The 23466-nt window shown below is 36.6% G+C and overlaps 1 protein-coding gene across 1 annotated transcript in view; it reads right to left on the bottom strand.

The window, feature by feature from the left end:
• LOC308642429 (steroid transmembrane transporter SLC22A24-like) overlaps nt 1–16499 on the bottom strand; it is a gene marked incomplete at both ends in the record, with an annotated part of 29663 nt that extends 13164 nt beyond the window's left edge. The window contains 5 exons of the mRNA XM_081281338.1: nt 6032–6155; nt 8373–8541; nt 8641–8795; nt 15173–15276; nt 16098–16499. Coding sequence (XP_081137464.1) covers nt 6032–6155; nt 8373–8541; nt 8641–8795; nt 15173–15276; nt 16098–16499 — 954 coding nt within the window. The remainder of the gene's footprint in view (nt 1–6031; nt 6156–8372; nt 8542–8640; nt 8796–15172; nt 15277–16097) is intronic.
• Nucleotides 16500–23466: the final 6967 nt, after the last annotated feature.

The following is a 23466-nucleotide window of genomic DNA, read 5'->3' as shown; positions in this document are numbered from 1 at the left end:
CAAACAATCACCACCCAACAACAACAACAACAACAAAAACCTATAGTGACTTAGCACAGGACGCCACAGACAATTTTTTTTCCCTGAGCTCCAGTAAATAAATATTTTAGGCCATACAGGCAATGATTTTTATTGCAACTGCTTAATTATGATGCTGTAGCACGAAACAGTCATTCATAATACAAAATCAACTGGGTTTGGCTATGTTCCATAATATTTTATTTACAAAAACAGGTGTTATTCTGGAAAGAGTTTGCTAATCTCTGGTTAGTGGATGCTGTTGTATCCTACTCACGTTTTATTCACTTCTCCAGCTTCTGGGAGTGTTGATGGCTGGTTGTTGTCTCCCCCACTGGGTATTGTACTTAGATAAAGAAAATCTCCTCAACCAATGCCAGACCCTTGTCCTTATCCAATAACTGAAGAATTCAAGCATATTAGAATCATGCTTCCTTGCTTCAAGGCAGAGGAATTCTCGTGGGCAATCCTAGGTCCAGTGTTTCTTGCAAGATCTCCTGTGTCCTCTGTTAGAACTGCATTATACTCTGACACTTATTTCTGCCTAATTCCATTTTTTCCTCACAGATAATGTTTTGAAAGAACACTTCAATAAACCTTCTGCACACAAATCTCAGATTTTCCAGTTTCTAGGAAAGTAGACCTATAATACTTGTATGGTAGTAGTCAAATAAATTAATGCTATAATAAGAATCGAGAACTAGATTATCCAATGAATATCCCATAGTGGTGTTAGCTGGTGCATACAGTTGTAATTCAGGTATTAAAATTTTCACTGATAGTAAACTGGGATGGGTTGGTTATGATCCCAGAATTTCAAAAGTTTTAAAAAAAGGAATAATTGTTAGGACTTTAGAATGTATCTCTAGAGTATGCTGATATTTATAACTCTTGTAAAGTACTACAAATGCTTTTTAAAAGACAATGGAAGACTAGTAGTGATTGGCTACCAATCCAAAGTGGAATGTGAAAATCAGAAGATGTATATAAAGATCAGAGTATAAGGATACCCTCATCTTCCACAGGTAGAGGGCAGAAAAATCTGAAGTCCAAGTCCCAGGACTCAATTTTAAAAATAATGTCAATAAAACTTGAGGATATGAACCTTTTATTGTTTCTTTGTGAAAGGACCTGGCCTTAATTGAGAAATAGGACTTATTTGGGGATGGTTATACCTGAGTTGAGGCATTTGATCCTTTTGAATCCTTACATTCCCTCCTACTACATGGCATGAAAAAATATTGACCCCTCCTCCCTGCTAAAATCTAGTGCTACTGTCTTGTTTAAAGATAGTGCAGAGGTTTATGATTGCAAGAAAATGCATAATTTCCCTGTCATAATTTATTACTATTTTCCTCCTACCAGACGATGAAAAGAAAAATATACTCTGTTTGGGAGATGTGCCTGTATGCTCAAAGTGCTCAAGTAGCAAGCTAAAACCATCAGCTTGAGAGCACATATGGGGAATAATTTTTTGATTTCAAAATTTTATTGGTGCAAGTATCAATTATATAAAATAGTGGGTTTCATTGTGGCTGATTCCTATATGCACATAACATAATTTGGTTAATTTCTTTTCCAAGTAACACTCCATTAAACTCTATTTTGTCCCCCTGATAATTTTCTTTACGCTGACGGTATTATTCAATTTTCATGAGATTCTCATTTTTTCCTTTTTTCTATCCAGCTTCCACATATGAGAGAAAACATATGACCTTGAATTTATGAGTCTGGATTATTTTACTTAACATAATGATCTCACATTCCATCTATTTTTTGGCAAATGACAAAATTTCATTCTTCTTTATGGCTGAATACAACACGGTTGTGTATAAATATAGCACTGTCTTTATCCCTTAATATGTTGATGAATACCTGCTCCATAAGTTGTCTTTTGTGATTTGTGCTGCCATAGACATTTGTGTGAATGGATCTCTAGAGTATGATGATATCAAGTCTTTTGGATAAATACTGAATTACTCACTCTTATACCTGGTCATATGGTGGTTCTATTTCTAGTTTTAAGGAATCTCTATTCTGATTTCCATAGTGACTGTAGTAATTTACATTCTTACAGTGTTCAAATATCAGAGTTCCAATCCCCCAGCATTTTCACCAGCATTTATTGTAAGTTTTCTTAATACAACTCTGTTGTATAATTCTATATCAGATATTGTGATATATCCAGTGATATATTTTCTTTGTTAAAAATTGTTTTGGCTATTATGGGTCTTCTGTTTTTCCATTTGAAATCTAGGACTCCTTTTCTTTTCTTTTCTTTTTTTTTTTAGATCTGTGAAGAGTGTCATTGATATGTTTATGGGTATTGCATTGAATGTGTAGATCATGTTGAGTCATATGGTGATTTTATCAATATTAACTCTCCCTATGAAAGAAAAGATTCTAAGATTAAGGTGGTCAGATAGATATTAGATAGAAACACTGCACCTGATAGAAAAAAAAATGTAGGCACAACACTCCATGTTGGCTTAGGAACAGACTTCTTTAACAAAATTCCTAAAGTACAAGAAGTAAAATAAAAAAACAACAGACTGGTTGGTATAAAACTAAAAAGCTTATTTCCAGAAGAGGAAACAATCAAGAGTGTGAAGAGAGAGCTTTCAGAATGGGAGAAGATCTTTGCTACCCACACTTCAGATAGGTGATTAATTTCCAAGATATAAAAAGAACTCAAAAAGCTTAACAACAATACCACAACCACCACCACTACCATAATCACCTTCACCCAAAACCAGTCAATAAATGGAACAAGAAACTAAAAAGACACAAATTAAAAAAAAACAGAAATAGGAATGGCCAACAAATATATGAAAAAAGGTTCAATATCTATAGAAATTAGAGAAATGCATGTTAAAACTACAATGGGATTTCATCTGATTTCAGTCTGAATAGCAATTATCAATGATACAAGGAACAATAATTGTTAATGAGGATGTAGGGAAAAGGAAACACTCATACATTGCTGGTGGGACTGAAAAATAGTGCAACCACTCTGGAAAGTGGTATGAAGATTCCTCAAAAATTGGAATGGAAACACCAGTTATTCCACTCCTAAGTATATATTCAAAGGATTTAAAATCAGCATACTATAGTGATGCAGCCACATCAATGTTTACAACAGAACAATTCACAATAGCAGAACTATGGAGCCAAACTAGATGCCTATCAACAGATGAATGGATAAAGAAACTGTGGCATATATACTATACCCAATGGAATATGAATCAGCTATAAAACGAATGAATTTATGATATTTTCCAGAAAGTGAATGGATATGGAGACTATCATGATAAGGGAAATAAACCAATCCCAAAAGATGAAAGGTTAGATTTTTATCTGTTACATGAATGTTAACACAAAAAAAGGTGGGAGGAGGAGAAGAATAGAAGTTCAGTGCATTAGACAAAGAGGAATGAAGGGATTGGAGGGGGATAGAAATAGAAAAGACAGTGGAATGAATCTGGCATTATTTCATATGTTCACATATGTATAGAACACAGTGAAACTCACAATTGTGTACATCTGCAAGACTGAGATCCTAATTAGAAAGAGATAAAAAACCATGCTTGTATAAATATACCAAAGTAAATTCTACTGTCTTGCATAACTAAAACAGAACCAATAAAAGAAAAAGAAAAATGATCAAGATGGTCAGAGTATAAACTTGAATAAAGGGGGAGTTTGTTTTTCATATGGAAATAATTGTTGTTCACAGCTTTGAATGACAGCCTGAACAGAATAATAACTACCAATGAGATAGAAGAAGTAATGAAAAGTCTTCAAACAAAGAATAGCCCAGAGTCAGACGGATTCTTATCTGAATTCTACCAGAATTTCAAAGAAGAAATAATGTTAATGGTCCTCAAATTATTCCACAAAATAAAAAGGGATGGAACACTTCCAAATTTATTCTATAAAGCCACTATCATCCTCATACTACAACCAGATAAAGACACATCAAGGAAAGAAAACTACAGGCCAATTACCCTGATGAACTAAGATAAAAAAATTCTAAATAAAATATTAGCTAATCATATTCAATCATATATTGAGAAGATTACACACCAATACCAAGTTGATTTTTATGTCAATCTTGCAAGGACGTCTTAACATTCACGAATCAATACGCAATTAGCATATACATCACCTCCTGTACAATGTTTCTCAAGATCTCAGGGGGATCAGATCTCAAAACAAACAATAGAACTTTTGAGATAATTAGATGTGTTTTCTTTCAGCCATTTCAGGCACCCAAAGCTGAGAAGGTTTTATATCAAAGATATTTGTTAGAGTGTTACAATTTTTTGTAAACCCCAAGAAAGTTCATAGGAGCTCCACAATGTTTTTGAGAAATATTTGTCACAATAAACATTTCCAACTTGACTGAAGGGAACAGAAATAGTATCAAATGAGAAAGGCTCCCAAAAATGCTACAATGATAAGCTAACTTAAAACACCTTTTAGATGAAAATATGTTTACGCATTTTATGAGAGGGAAAAAATTCGGAAGTTGGAGCCAAGGGACAAGAGGTTGTGAGAGCCAAATTGCTTCAATTTTCCAAACCTTTAAACCTACTCGCAAAATTTCTAAACTTTGCCTTTCTTGATTTCATAATTGCTATAGACTCTGTATCTCAAATCTCCTTTTTGAATGGGAATGTCTCCAGTAGTTATTCTAAACTTATATCATCAGTATATGTTGGATATATTTCAGACATGTGTTTTGTCTCTTTAGTTTTGTGGATTTACAAATACAGGTTCTATGATTAGAGAACAACACATAAGTAGTCTTATCCACATTTGGATCTCATTGAAGTGTTTTGGTTCTGGGGGTCAGGGTGTAGCTCAATGTTAGAGTGCTCTCCTATCAAGAGTGAAGTCTTTAGTTCAAATGATGGCAATTAAAAAATATTCTGGACTTCAAGAACATGCTATAAAAATAAGGCTTTTGGGGAAATTGAGAATGTGTCAATTTATTTAATGAGTCAGAAGGATAGAATAATTTTGTAGCCATAGAATCTATCCTTTGTGTTTTCCTTTATTAACAATTTCTAGTCTAGGGCATTTGCTCTCTTTCAGGGTTAATGTGGGGAAGTCTATTATTTGTCCCTCCACCAAGCACTTTGCGTGATGCCTGAAGTGCTTTTTAGCTTACTTTTCATCACTTAACCCCCAATACTTTTTGGTCCATTAAAGCTGTGTTCTCTCAAAAATTCTTTTCACGTGACTTGTCATATCACTCTTTTTGTAATTGTCTCTTAATTTTTGTCCCAAATTAAAATCTAAGTTCCTTAAAGGCATAGAATCTGATTTATTTGCTTATTAATATATATTAACCTGCTGGCACACAGTAGATGCATAAGTATTTTTAAATGTGTTAATGAGAGTATTTTTTGAATAAGCCACATCAGAATCTGGCTCCCATGAGGAGGGATCTTCAGGGAGAAAAAAAGAAAAAAAGATTTGTCCAAAGATTTTTCACAGAGGTGCAATTTTATTACTCTCTAGTGAGAACAATGTTAAATGTCAAAAGAAGTAGGAAAGGACTTTTATATATTTTACTGTCATGTTTATATTGTGTAGAAGAGTATGTGATTCATTTGTTGCACAATAAATATTTGTTGAATTGATAAATAAATGGATAGAATTTAAAAATAATTTTAATGCTATCTTTTTCGTGGTCAATTACTCTTTGTCTTACTAGCTTTCTGATTTTCTTCATAAGGGACTATGATTTATTTAACTAATGAGAAATTAATTAGGGTACAATTTGTGTACTTCCATGAATGAATTGCAACATCTATGTCCAAATACCTGACACATTTTTTCAAGGTCCCGCCTCTACAATGAATCCATGGAGAACCAGGACGAGATGTAAGAGCTCATTCATCATTCTCATTCAGACCCTTTAGTCACCCCCAGAGACCCAGGAACATAGCCTAGTGTGATTATGAGGTCATGTCATTTCATCCCAGTCCCCCTTCCAGATCACCTCTATGGTCAGGGTCTCTTCAGCATTCTTTTTTCCATTTATGTGTGCAACTCTTCTAAGTTCCTTTACACCCTTTTCTAGCTGATTTGTGACAATCAGCCACCGGAAGGACTCCACCAGCTTCCTGATTAAAGAAGACAAGAAATGTACAGTAAATATTCAACTATTTAATTTCCATACAACCTTGAGATTCATTTGCCTTTCCATTTATACATACTTTATTATTGTGGCTGTGTAATTTCTAACCAAATCTTCCTTTTCCACTGGACTTGTCTTTCACTAAGATGAGGAACATATCTGTCCATTAATGTGTGAAAATAATTATAGAGATCAGTAAACAAGGATCAAATGGTATACATCATCCATTTGCATTCCAATTTTTGATATATAATTTTTATCTATAATTCACATATCATAATGTTTTTGTAGGACCCAAGTCAGTGAACATCATACTCAATGGTGAAAGAGTAAAATATTTTTCTCAGAGATCAGAAATAAGGCAAGCATGCCCACTTTCACCACTTATTTTCAACATAACTAAAAATTATAGATGGATTAATTAGGCAAGAAAAAGAAATAAAAGGCATCTATATGAAAAAGGAGAAATTAAAATTATCTATTTGCAGATGATATGGTCTTCCATGTAAAAACTCCTGAAGATTCCAGAAAAAAAGATATTTTAGCTAATGAATAGAAAATGCAGCCAAATAGCATAATACAAATTCAACATAGAAGGTCAGTTGTATTCATATACACTAATAATGAACAATGTGAAAAGATAATTACAATTGTTGGTTGGTCTTGAAATCATAGTGGCAAAAAAAAAACTGAATAAAATAACATTTATCATTGGTAGGACTGCAAATTGGTAAAATTACTTTAGAAACCAGTTTGGAGATTTCTCAAAAGACTAGGAATGGGACCACCACATGACTCACCGGTTCCAGACTTAGGAAATTTATGCCAAAACCCCTAAGTCACTATACTCTAGTGATACATGAATTTCAATGTTTGTAGGAGTGCAATTCACAATAGCCAAGTTATAAAACCATTGTTAATGTCCATCAACTGCTGAGGGCCATTACCAAGTAGGAAATTTCCTTGCCAGCGTACCCCATGTTAATTTCGCTGTTGACATTGCATGTTAGGTGACCCTGCCCAAGGACGAGGGTGGATCCAGGATTAGGGTGTATCCTGCAGTTTGAGGAAGTATCCCAATCCTTGGGTTTAGGGCGTTCCCGGTTTAAGACAAGTTTAAGGCGTTCCCAGTTTAAGACCTTGGATTTTAGGGAAGTTCGATGTTGAGGATTATTGCTGCTGGAATTAGGGCGTTCCTGCTGCCTAAGCTCCTGTTGAACTCTCGTGAGATTCAGAGAGCATTTTGGGAAGAAAGCCTCGTGGAGTAGGTGAATTGGGTGGCAGCAGAACTGGGATTGCCCCAGAACGTGTGTGGAGGCCGGTGTGAGTTCGGGAATAAAGAATTGCTGTTTGAATCTACAAAGCTGTGTGGTGGCTCGTGATTCTGTGCCCAGCCAAGACTGCGGCAATCAACAGATGAACAGATAAAGAAAATATGGTATATACACACATAGAGTTTTATTCAGCCATAAAGAAGAATGAAATTATGTTATTTGCTGGTAAATAAATGGAACTGAAAAGAATAATGCTAAGTGAAATAAGCCAGACTCAGAAAGCCAAAGATTGAATGTTTTCTTTCATAGGTGAAAGGTAAAGAGAAAAAAAGGGAAAAATAAAAGGAGCTCATGAGAATGGAAGGGAGAACAGTATAGCAGAGTAAGACAGGCAAGGATGAGGGATGCCAAGGAGAGATGCTGGACATTGAAATCAATCAAAGTGTGCTATGTTCATGTATAAACAAATCACAATGAGCTCCATGTTTATATATGATCATAATGAACCAATTAAAAAAATAAACATGTAGAAGAGAGACCATAAGGAAGACAATCAGAGGGAGTGAGAGGGCAATGAAAAGGGAGGTAAGGAAAAATGAGATATAGGAAATTATATTATGTGCATTTATGAGTATGTCACAATGAACTCCACTATTATGTATTATTATACTGCACTCATAAAAGTATAATAAAATGTTTTATTTTTTTGTATTACAATTATTTAATGACAATTTTCTGCCTATTATACAAAAATGGTGATGCATAATGCCAACCACCATTCAAATTCCATCCTATTTCCTCTCTTGCACCTTGGATGGCACAAAGAGTGTTAATTGGGACCAATATTGGAACCAAAAACATACCCAGTGACATAGCTCTTCTGTTATCACCTAGTCCTCTCTTGTAAATAACATGGAGATTTTTCATACCTGGAAGGCAAGAGGAGGACAAGCAAGGGTACAGACATAGCCAGATGCAGTGTGTGCCAGCTTCTAATGGCAAAAGCCAGTCCTCCAAGGAACATCTGCCCAATACTGTAGGAAGACATCATCAGGACTATTCCTACAGACTTCCTTTTGGTTGTTGTCCATTCTGACACTGGAATAAAATATGTATATAATTGTCATTCCAGGCAAAGGGTAATTTCACAGTCAATTCAGGCATGGAGAAAATGAAAGTCTCAAATGATTGACTTACTGAGACAAAAAGCATTTATCATAATAGTCATGACACTCAATCCAGCCCAGAAGCGTAATATGCAGTAAATGAGGAAGGTGGGGGCAAAGGCTGCTGCTGTGTCAACGATGCCCAGCTGGAGTAAGCACCACAGGTAGACCACCTTCCGCCCAAACCTAAGAAAGATTGGAACAGGTAAGCTTATTTCAGAAAAAAATAATATGTGGAAAACAAGAAAAGATAAAATAACTTGAGATTTAGGGTAAAATGTTTAACAAGTAGGACATTGTACTGTGGTCTAGTGGAATCATTATACTAGTCAACAATGAAAATCACAGATGTAAGCATCCCTGCTAATCTGAGAGTGATGCCAGAATGCACAGCAAAGCACATGGCATAAGAGGACCTTGATGCCATGTGGAGCCATATCAAGAGGAGGAAATAGGGGAGGTCATAACAAATGTTTGTTTTAAAAATGTTCATTTAGGAAAGTGGATTTGTGTGTCATGTTCAGAGTGCTGAGGAGTGAAATCAAGAGATCCATACTTGGATCTGTGTAATCTTTAGGTAAATGCTGAAGGATTCGAAAGGAAGTGTGGGAAGACAATACATCAAAGTTGCAGATAGATGGCATAACCACTACTCTGGGCCATGTCAGTGTTCAAAGGCCTCGGGAAATGTGTTTCAGAAGACGACCTGGCAACTGTTCCCTTTAGCACAGGAACCGATAGGAGGTCCACAGAGGAGAGACAGAGAATAAGAAACAGAAGGGCATATCACACAAAAAGAACAGGGAAATATTTGTGTCATGGAGCTCCAGGGAAGGGTCTCATTCTGGAGTTAACTTGGACAAAGTTCCATGAGCTGATACAAAGTTTTCAGAAATGTTAATTTTTATGGTTTAGATGTGGTGTCTTCCAAAAGCTCATATGGGAGACAATGCAAGAAGGTTTGGAGAAGAAATGACCTAATTAAACTAATCAGTGAGTTAATCCATGGTGGGATTAACTGAGTGGTAAATGGAGGCAGGTGGAGTGTGGCTGGAGGAAGTGGTTTATTGGAGTCACAGTTATGATGAATATATTTGCATCTGGTGACAGCCGTCTCTCTCTGCTTCCTGGTTACCATGAGAGATGCTTCCCTCTGCCACACTCTTCCACCATCATATTCTGCCTTGTCTCCAGCTTCAAGGAATGGAGCTGTCTTTCTATGGTCTAAGGACCTCTAAAATGGTGAGCTCTCAAATAAACTTTTCTTCCTCTACAGTTGTTCTGATTGGGTCCTTTACTCCCAGCAGTGAAAAAGCTGACTAGGACATTACTGTCTGGACAAAATTTTAGTTTTGAACATTTTCCCTGTAACTTTTGTTACTTTAGCAGACTAAGTCATTGAAAGTGTTATGAATTATGCTACCTTCTGTAACAAAATGTAGGTTCTTGCCACATACATTGTGTTACTAAACTTGAATGAGAGAATTCAAGATAGAACTGTCTTTTTATGAGCCACGATTGAGGATTAAACAATCCCTGGAAAATTGAGAAATGAAAATAAAATCAGTACAACAAATAAATTCTTGTGATAATGGATACAGAGTTTGAGTGGAAGGGATGAATGGGTAGAGGACAGGATATTTTAAAAGAGATACTCTGTTGGTGGCTACATGGCTTTATACTTTTGCCAAAACCCCTAAAACTATGCAACACCAAGATTGTGTCCTGTTGTAAACCATGGGCTTTAGTCAATACCATATAAATATTGGTCTATCACATATAATAAACTCATTACACTAAAGTAGGTTGCTAAGAATATGTGAGGTTGTTTGTGGAAGGGGGTATTGGGAACTCTCTGTACTTTGGACACAATATTTCTGTAAACCTAAAACTGATGCAAAATTTTAAAACTTATTGCCAGGCATGGAGGTGACTCAGGAGGCTGAGGTAGAATCACAAGTTTAAGGTCAGCCTCACCTGAGGAAAACCCTGTTTCAATAGATAGGTGTGGTTTTAGGGATGCTGTGGGAATCAAAGAAACCAACACTGGAAAATATAATAGGGAAAGTGTTGGGGGCTTATCATGAGAGCTCTGGGTTACTTTGAAACAAAAGACTACATACATGAAAATATAAGTAGACCTAAAAGAACTTAGTGTTGAATGATAAATGTAATAAAGAGATTAGACAAAAAGATACATCTTATATAGATTTGAAATCTATCATATTAAAAAACATCACATATTTCATAGCATGTAGAAAGAGAAATAGTAAACACATGGGACATTTCTCTGCCATGACAGATGGGAATGGAGATTAATGGGAATTCATGGACATGAATGGGAATACACAAGGAAAGGGATCTTTGCCGAAACCAATAAGAACATTGTAGATGAGAATAATGACATTATCCTTAAGTACAAGGAAGAAAGGTATAAATGGATACTGAATTGTACATAATAAATAAATTTGTGTGCATTTGAAATCTGAAGAAGAAAGGTGTCATGACTGGAAAACTCTCCTGATCACGTGAGACCTGTTCAGTTACAGTGAAGTAGAATGGTGCACATGGTGAGTTATTGCTTTAGGCAGGTTTAAACTACTTTGTATCACTGTGCTTACTGGTGTTTTTTTCCTATCCTCACTCCTCTAACTATACAAATATTTGTATGATAGCAAATTTCAAGATATTCACAGCCTTGAACTTTTCTATGGCCCAAATGTACGTGTCCAACTAGATACCTGAATCTCCATATATATGTCCATTATGGTTTAGATGTGAACAGATGTGAGCTGTTCCCAAAAAGTTGATTTGTGTGAGACAATTCAAGAAAGTTCAGAGGTGAAGTGATTGGATTATGAGAGTACTAACCAATTGGTGCATAAATCCAGTTGAATGGATTAACTGAGTGGTAACTATAGTTGAGTAGCATGTAGCTAGAAGAGGTAGGTCACTGGTGGTATGCCTTTTTATATTTTGTCTTGATAAGGAGATCTCTCTCTCTCTCTCTCTCTCTCTCTCTCTCTCTCTCTCTCTCTCTGTGTGTGTGTGTGTGTGTGTGTGTGTGTGTGTATGTGTGTGTGTGTGTGTGTGTGTGTGTGTGTGTGTCTTTCTCTCTCTAACACTTTTGTGCCATGTTCCTGGCTAATACTTTCCTCCACCATATTTTTTGACCATGATACTTCAAGGAATAGAGTCAGCCACCTATGCACTGAGACTTCTGAAATTGTGAGACCCAAGATAAACATTTATCCTCTAAACTTGCTTTTGTTGGCTCTTTTAGTCACAGTACCAAAAAAGTGGACTGAAACAATGCCAAATAGCTCCCACTCAGCAAGTCCAAAACAGATGTCTTGATTTTCTCCACCAACATTTCTCCACTTCTCTAATTCTCTTCCATCTTCTATAGTGGCATTAAGTCTAGAGTCTAGTCATTTTTTCAGGCCAGAAGCTTATATCCTCTTTGATACTTCCATTTCTCTTACTAGAAGCTCTACAATAGTGGAAAATAATCTTAATCTCCAGAAGGTCTTGATGTCTCTACTTCTAAAACATTCCCCAAATCTAGCTCCATATTTCCATCTCCATGATATCTACTTCCTTTAGACTCCTATCATCTTTACTCTGGGCTACTTCAATAGGCTGACAGATGGTCTTTGTTACCACTCAGTGCAGAAATAAGGCATTTAAAAGGCAAAGTTATAAAATTCCCATTTGTGGGGACAAGTGCATGGAGTACTGCAATATATGGCATAAATTAAGGGCATCTGAGTGGCAGTCCACTCCCCTCATGCTAGGCATGTGAGTGGCAGACTGCTTACCCTGTAAGCACAGCTCTGGGTGTGAGGCCATGGTTGTGAGGCCTGTGCTTGCTCCACGGCCCACTCCTCAATTGGTTGCTGTAAGGAAAGTTATCAGAAATTGCATTGATGGCTACCTCTGATCTGCTTAGCTATTGCCCGAGTATAAATACATGGTAACTGTGCAATAAAATCAGACCTGCTTCCTGCTTGGTCTCTGGAGATTTTGTTTAGGGACTCCACAGCCACACACTCCTCTACCCTGTTTTGTGGACCTCTTTGCTGGACAAGAGAAAGCCCACACACCCATTAAATTTAAAGGCTGGGAATTGCCACAAGAATAACTGGGATAGAGGTACCACTAAATAGGGAATCAGGGAAGAGACATTTCAGAAGGTAAGGTTTGAATCTGAGAACCTAGAAGTTGGGCTGAACTGTGTACAGGGAAAAGCATTATAGGCAGAATAAATAGAAAATGCAAATGCCATGTGGTAGAATCCAGCTAGATGTTCTGAAGACTAGCAGAGAATGGAGAAGTGGGTAGACGAGGTGAGGAAGGGAGGCTGGGGCCATATGACAGAATGGCAAGACTTGATAAGAAACTCAGAGTTTTATTCTATGTATGACAGAAAATCGCTGGCTATTACCTGGGTAAGAAAGGCAGAAAATTTTCAAGCTTGAGAAGACACAGGTCAACATAGTGTGTGGATGAAATATGGATTATTAATGCATGTCAAATGCTAGCTGCAAATGTGAGCTACACATACTCTAAAGTGTTCTAAGAAACTGGGTGGATATTTGTCAGGAATGCAGAGGTCCCTTCATTTGATAGGGGGGTTGAACTCCATAACTTCTGGTACTAGAAGCAGGGGGAGGTGAGGGGGAGTAGAAGGAAGTTGAATTATTGGCACCAAAGCACAAGTGGATGGCAGTAATAAATTCTAAGTTCTACAGCAAAGCTGGGTGACTATAGTTCACATAACCTATAGTATATTTTATGAATCACTAGAAGAGAGGAGCTTCAAAGCTGCAAACCAAAATAATCATAAGGAGACAGAAATGCTTATTACCCAGATTTTATTGGTATAAAGGTATACATAAAATGAAATATCACATAGTATTTCATAATACAATTATTATGTGTTTATAGACATTTTTAAATGTTTAAGGTGATGGAAATATTAACCACATTGTCTTGGTAATTACACACTGTTTGTATGTATTTAATGTATATAAATACACCAAATTAATGTACTCCATAAATATGTGAAATAAAATAATTACTAAAGTAAGTTTCTTTACTGCTTTCCATCATTTACTACTTTAGATCTGATAGGGCCATCTTACAAATCTCTGTCATGAGCATTGTAGTTAATCTTTTTACGACTGATCTCCTAGCTGCTACTATTGCCTTCTATCAAATTATACTCCTAATCCAATAGTCACATCCCTTCCATTGTTACATCCCTTATTAAGCATTTCATTTACAAGTTTAATTATTTTCACAAGACCACTCTATTTAACCAGTTCTAAATCAATAGAACATCAGTCTCATGAAGAAGTTGTTCTCGGACATTCTCCTGGACACCATTCTCACCAAAGATATCTAGGATCATGAACTTTAACACCATATATTATTCTGTATGCTTTGATCTTCATGGAACTTGAAATCATGTGTTATATAGTCCTGGGTAATGTAATATTGCCCCTGTTATTGCATGTGGCAGTAGTTTGTTCTTTCTTGTGGCTCAATAGAAATTCATATTAATATAATACATTTTTATTCTACTGTTTATGGATAGTAACCTGAATCTATGCTCAAAGAAAACTTACTTATTCATATTTTTCATTTAACTGTTTTGATAATTCATTCTCCAGTACAAATTGGTAGTATAGAGACCTGAAAACTAGAGGGAAATGAACTCTCTGATCTAGAAATCCATACAGGCACCAATTATCTGTTGTATGCTCAAAGTCACAATTTTGAACTGAGAATACTAGGTGGCTTTCAGAATCAGCACTCCCATCAGTGTTCTTGTGGAAGAAATGCGTGGATGAGAGCCATGGTTGACTGCCTTCTGTAGCTCTGGCAGGGTGCTAGAAGCCACAAACTTCTCACCTCCAAGTTTCATCCTTCTAGCTTCTTAATAATTACCTTTTCTGGTTACAAGTGTTACCTATTAAAGTCATTTCACAAGGACCAGGTTCCAGGTTACAGGTTCAGTGACTTACCATCCCATCAGGCCCACAGTGCTACTCAATCCTCAGATTCGGATTTTATAATGATGATTACCTCTGCATGTGTGCCTACACTGCATGTGTGAAATGATGGCCAGTATAAAATATCTATGCTCATTTATCTTACAGGGTCTAGGTGGTTAAGAATATTGCCAAGACCAGGAACATACTTTTAATCATGGAAGTGCCTTCTCCCTGAACTCTCCTTTCTTTCCCTTTGTTGAACTAACTGTTACTCATACACCTCACATTCTGGATATGCTCTGCAAATTGCTCCCTGAAACTAATGATCGACATACCCTTTTCTGTCCTCCTTAATGCAGAACAATGAATTTTTCACAAGTTTTAACTTCCAGTGTATGTATTAAGTGCTAATACTTAGTTTCCTGGAGTCAGAAAGTGAGTCCAGTACACAGTTCATTCCAAAGCACAGAGACTTTTTCAAGATTTCTTAAATAAAGAAATAAGTATGTGCTGAATACTTAATTTTACCAACAGTCCAAAAGAAAGTGAGGTGACACTCACCTGTCTGAAAGAAGGCTATATATCAGACTTCCCAACAGTGACCCAGTCATAAACAGAGTTTGAACCACTGATTTTAATGACTGGGATTCACAAACCAGGTCCCACTGGAGGAAAATAAAAAAGCACAGTGGAGTTTTAGAAGGTTTTGAGCCTTTAAAATCTTTTCAGTAAGTGAAAACAGAGTGCAAACTCCCACATATGATCTCTGCTTTGTGGATCCTGCCCCAATCTCCAGCTTCACCTATAGTCACTCTCCTCTGGTCGTCCTTTCTCCACTTATTTTAGCCCTTCAAGTGCACTTGCCTCTCTCTTGCCTCATAACCTTCCAATATTCTGCACTTTTTTCTGCATGACTTTATTCATTTTTACCTTCAGGTCACCAACTCTCTTTATTCCATTAACTTATACAGATTCTTTAGCTACTATAATTAAAACATAGTTTTAAAATTTTTGGTAACTGTGTTTTTATATAACTTTTTTTCTCATCATGTAAGTGGTATAAGGACCCTGCCTTTGACTTTTCTTAGCAGTCCATACTTCAACTACTACAATATCTCTCATCCTTGGCCACACATTGAATCACTTAAAGGACATCAAAAACACTAGTGTTTGGATTCTATGCCCAGAGATTCTGATTTATTTGCTCTCAGGGTCAGTTTTTCAGCACTGAGAACCACTGACTTAGTATAACATTTGATCACTTTTAAAATTATAGATCTTTCTCACTAGATTAAATGATAATTATAGGTATATGTTTTGTTTGTTCAGTTCATTAACTCCAATACTGTAATTCTCAACAGCATCATAGAGTAAGTAGATAAGCAATTGCTACCTGCAGAAGGACTAAATGTATAAAGCAAGCTTCTTGGTATTACCTCCAAACTCTTTGACCATACAAACAGTATATTGGGATGAGGCACCTTACCTCAGTTATGATGGTGGAGGGGAAGTAGCTTCTGTCATACACCCAGCCATCCACACAGGGCTCTGTGTCTGCCTCAGCTGTGTTGGTGACAGTTTCATTCAGGTGAAGGAGCTGCCACTGGGGATGGATGAAGCGACGACACTTCTCTGGTTTCAGGTTTGAGTCCAGGGGAATGGAGATCCTCAGGAGGGCATCTTGGCTGAGAGTACTGGTGACATTACCAGAGACAGTGTCATTGTCCAGAATCTGGACCCAGCAGCGATGATCAGGAATTGCAGCAGTGAAGTTCTCCAGTACAATATGTGGGTATGTTACAATGTTGATGACACAAAAGAGAACTAGCTGAAATATTTGGAATCTCCCCAGGCCTCCAGCTTGATCCAGGATCTCTTCAAAGGACATTGAGGCTGAACAGGGGATCACCTGAAGGAATCACTTTATGAAGGCAAATTCAGAAAGAGAAAATGCTTTCTTTTCCAAGACCTGTAATGTGTTGATCCTCATTCAACTTTCTCCTTGATGGGCTGTGACTCACTGCTGCAGAATAATGGGTTTAGACAGGCAGATAATTTCAATAAAGTTACAGAAATATTTGTCAAAAAGACTTCTACTTGCTGACAACTGAGACTGCTTAAAAGATTACTCTGTGAATGATTCTGACCTCTGAGCTTTATGAGAAGTCAACAGTGGACTTTCAGCGGGTGTAATCTCCACATGACCTGAAATATACCTTTCAATGATCTGTCCTTTTTAGAAAAGGAATGTTGGAACCTCAAAAGTAAAAAGCTTTCTGATATTACTGTGTAAAGAACTGAGCATGGCTTTTCTTAGTTAGGTCTGAATTTTCACTGGAAGTTACTGATAAATATTCTTGGTTAAAATAAAGGAAAATGAGATATTGAATGTAAATGCTGACTGTTGGTAACTGAAATTCTGTTTCAGTTTAAATAGTGACAGTGATTTTAAAGTTTTTGAAATATGGAAATAAGTATTAGGAACAGGGAGAAACGAAACAGAACTTTTATGCCATAGTTTATTTTATCAGATTTATTAATTTATTCAAATAGCATTTTGGCCTTTTATATCAATATATTTGTGTACTTAATTACAAATTTGGAAATAGTATATGAGTTTGCTGTTATATTGTCTTATGTTCTGGTTAGTGAGAGATAGACACATAAACTATTTCACAGAAAATGTTTAATTATTCCTTGGTAGAACGGGACAGGAGAGTCATCCCTCTAGAAGTAGAACTTTGAACTTGTGAAGAAGAATTCCTGAGTCAATAAATGATTAAAAGGACAGTTTCTGAACAAGAAAGTACATAATTATAAGTAACTAATTATATAAAAAGGTTTGACATACCTATATTTGCAGGATATTCTAAAGAACATGCAGGGTAATAATGAAAGAAGTTGGACTGGTTGAACAAAACCAAAACAAGCAACCAAACAGAATATCTGGAATTAATTCTGCAAACTAGAGGTTTTTGTTCTTTAACTTTAAATCCATCACCTGTGCAACATCTTAAAATGCAGATTTCTGTCCAGGATGCACAATTTTTTTCAGGAAAAGACTTTTTGAGATTTTAAATGAAATGTTTAAAGAGTTAAACAACACCTGCGGTCCAAATTCGCCATTCATGCAAAGCTTGCTTGAGACAATTTGCTCTCAGCCACTCTCACCTAGTGATTGGATTTCTATCGCTAGAGCTTGCTTGAGTGGGGGGATTTTGTACCCTGGTGGTCATATTGGACAGACTTTTGTTCCAAGCAGGCAGAAATAATTGGATGCTGGCTCTTCAAACACCCATGGACATGTTTTTAGGAATGGGTGAATTTATTGATTTGGAAAGGCAACTAAATTATGAATTTGTGGTGTATCATAAGATTACAGCATGTGCTAAATGTGCCTGGAGACAAATAGCCTCCAGGGTCCAATCTAGCTTAGTTCTGACTAAAGTTAAGCAAGGTGCCAATGAACTTTATTCTGATTTTGTAGGTGGCTCTACCAGATGGCAAACTGCTCCACTGGAGATCTAGGTGCTTGTGAGTTTACTATTAAACAGTTGGCATTTGAAAATGCAAATAAATATTGTCAAGATGTTCTTAGACCCCCATAGAAAGAAGGGTATGGTTTCAGAGTTTATTCGTTTGTGTTCTGATATCGACCCACCCCATTTACAAACAATTACACTCGCAGTGGCATTAAACCAAACTCTCCAGCCCCAAGAATTAGTACGTAGACCCCATGGGAGGTGCTTTCATTGTGGGAGGAATGGCCATTATGTGCGAAATTGTAATGCCCACAAATTTAAGCCCAGGGCTCCCTCTGCTGCTGGTAATAGATTTACAGAGTTGAAGACCACATGGTAGGCCAAGATGGCGCTCATCAACCCGCATTCTGGCCTTCACTTCCGCCTAGTATGGAGTCAAAAAACTTCTGATTGGCCCATCCCTGGGCCAGAAAAACAGGGGAACAAGAAAAAAGGTTGCACAATTTAACATCATCAGAGCTGACCATGGGGAGCTACCATTTCTACCAGAGCAGATCTCACAGTTTTTTTTACGACCCTCAATGATAATTGAATTAAATCCTGAATTAGGGCCACAACAAATCCTTACTGGGATTTTCAGGCCACTCCCTAGAGAAAGGATAGTGTTAATTTGGGGACATAACAATTTAAAAGACGCTATCGGGGTGATACCTGGAGTGGTAGATTCTTGTTTTGTGGGAGAATTAAATGTTACTGTAAAGTCAAATTATTCCCTTCGGCTTACTCCAAAAAATACTATTGCTCAATTAATTTTATTACCCTGTAATTCGGATGGACATCCAAAAGTAAATTCAGTTTCCAAACTACTAGACAGAGTGTACTGGTCTAATAAGTTCAGCATGAGTGCCCCCTACTGGAAATTAAAATTAATCATAAAAAGTTCAAAGGCATGTGGACACTGGAGCAGATAAATCAGTCCTGTCCAGTCACTTCTGGCCTAAAAATTGGCCCTTACATATAGCACCAGCTAACTTAGAGGGAACTGGACAAATCTCACAGCCTGCTCAAAGTGCTAATTATCTCTGTTGGGTGGATCCTAATAGGAACAGAGGAGTTTTTAAATCTTATGTGTTAGAGTCCTTAACAGTAAACCTATGGGGAAGAGACATATTAAGCAAAATAGGATTATTATTAGTAACTCTAAATTCCATGAGATCATTTGAGGAAATTAATCAAGGGCTTCTTCCTGGAGATAATGAGGGAAATTATAAGGGAGAGTACCTGCTTATAAACCAGTCTCCTTGACAGAGATTAGTAAATACTCCAAACCAAAATTTTTATTAGGGGCACTGGGTGTCTCCCCCATCCAAAAAACATCAGAAAAGATCACCTGGATCTTTATTACCAGCCTATATGGATTTCTCAGTGGCCCATCTCAGGGGAAAAACTTAAGATAATTCCATGTTAGATGAGGAACAACTTCAGGCTGGTCATATAGAATCAATCCGTGGAACACCCCCATTTTTGTTATTAAGAAAAAGTCAGGTAATTGGAGATTACTACAGGATTTAAGAGCAATAAACCATGCAATTCAGCCTATAGGATCATTGCAGCCTGGACTTCCTTCCTCCAGAGCAATTCCTTTAAATTATAGGTTAATGGTAATACATCTAAAAGATTATTTTTTTCACAATAAGGTTACATCATGAGGATTGTGAAAAATTTGCTTTCAGTGTCCCAGCAATTAATTTTAAAGAACCTGTTAAAAGATATTGCTGGAAGGTTTTGCCTCAAGGGATGCGTAATAGTCCTACTTTATGTAAAAAAAAGTGGGTCAAGTGATAGCTCTACAAGAAATAACTTTCCTGATGCATATATTATTCATTTTGTGGATGATATATTATTGGCTCATGTTAATCCAGAAGTACTTTCAGAAAATTTTACTCAGTTAGAGGCTTCACTTACAGCAATGGGTTTGTGCATTGCTCCTCAAAAGATACAAAAGATGCCTCCCTTTCAATATTTGGGTCAAATAATTCAAGGATGTACAATCTGTCCACAAAATCTACACATAAAAGTTAAGAAGTTACATACCATTAATGATTTTCAAAAACTATTAGGAGATATCAATTGGCTGAGGCCATCTTTAAAACTAACTACTTCTGATTTAGGTCCTTTATTCCAGATATTATAAGGAGATCCTTCTCCAACCTCTCCTCATCAGCTGAAAATAGAGGCTAGAGCAGCTTTAAAAAAGGTTGAAAGTGTAATTAAAAATGCACAGCTTACCAGAATTAATCCTCAGGAGCTGGTATATTTATTAATATTTCCAACTGCTCATGCCCCTTCAAGAGCCATATGGAAAAGTTTGGGAGTCATTGAGTGGATTCATTTAGCCCACTCTCCCCCAAAGACATTAATTCCTTTTTATGACTCTATTGCTCAATTAGTAATTAAAGGTAGAATGAGAGTTTTACAATTAATTGGATCTGAACCTGATATTATAATTATTCCATTTTCTATTCAACAAAATAATTGGCTTTTTCAAGCTTCTAGTTTATGGCAAATAGCCTTTGATGATTTTCCTGCTCAGATAAAAAGTCATTACCCTCATGATGAAATTATTTAATTTGCGTCAATAACACCACTTATTTTTCCAATGATTATACATGGCCAGCTCATAGATGGACTCCTATCAGTGTTCACCGATGGTTCAAGTTCAGGTAAAGCAGTTTTTTATAGCCATGTTCACACAGAGGTATCTCATTTGTGCCTTAAATTACTTTACAAGTGAACCTATTAATATTTATTCTGACAGCTTATATACACTTGGAGCTACCAAAAATAATTAAACTTCTGTTATTGGATATACCTCATCACAAGAGGTATTTAAATTATTTCATAATCTACAAAAGGTGGTGCAAATGTGAAAATACCCATGTTTCATAGGACACATATGAGCTCACACTAATCTTCCAGGATCTTTAACATCAGGTAATGACACAATTTATAAATTGGTAGCTGTTTGTCAATAGATGTCTCCATATGAGGTGCGCAAGCTTCACATTCTATACATCATCAAAATGCTTCTAGTTTATGTAAAAAATTTAATATTACCAGAGAACAAACTCATCAAATTGTAAGTCACTGCCCTAAGTGTGTTATTCACATTCCATCTCTGCCATCAGGAGTAAATTCCCATGGATTAAAACCCAATCAAGTATGGCAAATGGATGTAACTCATATTCCTCAATTTGGTAAGCAATGTTATGTACATGTAATAGTTAATACATATTCCAGATTTATTTTTGCCACAGCATGTACTAAGGAAAATACTCAACACGTAATTTCTCATTGCCTAGATGCCTTTGTTGTGTTAGGATGCCCTTTCCAGATTAAAACAGAAAATGCAAGCTCTTCTTTTCAACAATTTTGCCAAGAGTTTCAAATTGACAATAAAACAGGAATTCCTTATAACCCCCAAGATCAAGCCATTGTGGAATGAGCTCATTTATCCATTAAGCTGAAATTACAAAATTAAAGAGGGGGAATAGGTTTATGACTCCCTAAAATAGCCTCAACCATGCCTTGATTGTTTTAAAATTTTTAAATTGTGACACAGAAGGTCACACTGCAGCTGAGAGACATATATCTTCCACAACAACAGGCTCTTTAGGCAGAATGGACAATGGAAAGGCCCAGATACAGTGATTATATGGGGCAGAGGTCATGCTTGTATTTTTCCAGAAGGTGCTTTCCATCCTATCTGGGTGCCTGAATGCTTAATCAGACATGGAAGAGATAGAGCCGAGATTCAAGTGACTGAAAATCAACCCGGAGAAGCCTCCACTCAAAAGGAAGAGATATTGAAGAAGAATGAAGAGAAACCAACATGACCTAGCTGTAAACCTGATCTCATGGGAAGATGTGAAGAAGCTGACAACACACGCTTCATGAATAATTCAACTCCTAGGAAGGAATAAGACCCAACTGATGATGGTAGCTACAGTGATTGCCCTGCTGGGCTGTCAGGTAAAAGGGATTTGAGAAGACACCGGACATATTTCCCAGATCCACCCCTGGTACATCCAGCTGTGTGGACTGGAGAATCTATTCCAGTGTTTACTAATGACTCATTCATGATGGGAGGATTTACAGATACTCATATTACTCCCAATCATGAGACTAGATTTAATTATTCTGGCTACAGTGCCCAATTACCTTTGTGTTTGTCCCACAATAAACATGCTGGCTGTCTGAGAGTATCATTTGAGGAAAAGACAGTGATTGGGAGACCTAGACTGATTAATCATATTATTTATGGAGACTTAATATCTTATACTAGATCAGTGCTCAAAATGGGACTTTCCCATATCAAACCAGTCATTTCTGCAAAACCTCCATGAATACCTCATTGTCCTAATAGTTCTACAATTGAGATTGGCACCTTTCCTAGATGGATAGATTGTGTAAATACTTTTCCAGTACAACATAAGGTGTTTAAAGATAGTGGGTATAATTTAGACTGGTCTCCAGAAATTGATAAAAGACAATTACAAAAAAGTTCTGCTATGACACCTGCAGGATTTGTTAGCAATATTTTGACTTACAGTGAGGGTGGTATTCAAAAAGATGTTTGGTGCTTAATTGTTGCCTCAGAATTCTTACATTTTACAGACAAGCCTTTACCAAAATTTGTTGGCAAGAGCTGTAAGGAAGGATCTTGCTACGGCTTATGAGCCTGTGTCCAATCTCCTTATTTTAATCATTGGAAATATAAAAGTTAAGTGGATAGATGACAGATATGTTGTAACATGTAGCAAATGTAACCTAACCAAATGTGTTACTAGATGTAATAAAGGAAAAGGAGTGCTGGTACTTCATCAGTCCTATTTTGTTTTATTGCCTGCTAATATTTCAAAGCCATGGTATGCTGATGCTGGTTTTCAAGTCTTACAGCAAATTTATACCCAGCTAGTGAGACCTAGATGTGCCATTGGAATTATAATTGTGGGAGTTATTGCCTTGGTTTCTTTCATTGCATTCACAAATCACAGCTTCGATAACTTTATCTCAAAATATTCAACATGAAAAATTTCTTAATAATTTAGCCCAAAATACTTCCAAGGCTCTGTGCAATGAAGTAAATATTGATGAAAGGGTTTAGACTAAGTTAAACATCTTAGAGGCGACTGTTATAACCATAGGTAATGAACTTTCAGCTTTAAAGTTTAAAGAAAGGCTTAAATGCCATGCAAGTTATAAATATGTGTGTGTTACAGCTGCCAAGTACAAAGCTTCTGCCTGGGATTGGGAGAAGGTTAAGAACCATTTGTTGGGTATTTGGCAAAATAATAATAATATCTTGGATCT

Source organism: Spermophilus citellus, assembly GCF_964194105.1.
Source record: "Spermophilus citellus genome assembly, chromosome: 2".
In the NCBI taxonomy this organism is placed as follows: Eukaryota; Metazoa; Chordata; class Mammalia; order Rodentia; family Sciuridae; genus Spermophilus; species Spermophilus citellus.
The sequence above is the reverse complement of the archived record's forward strand: the minus strand, read 5'-3'. Positions and strand labels throughout refer to the sequence as shown.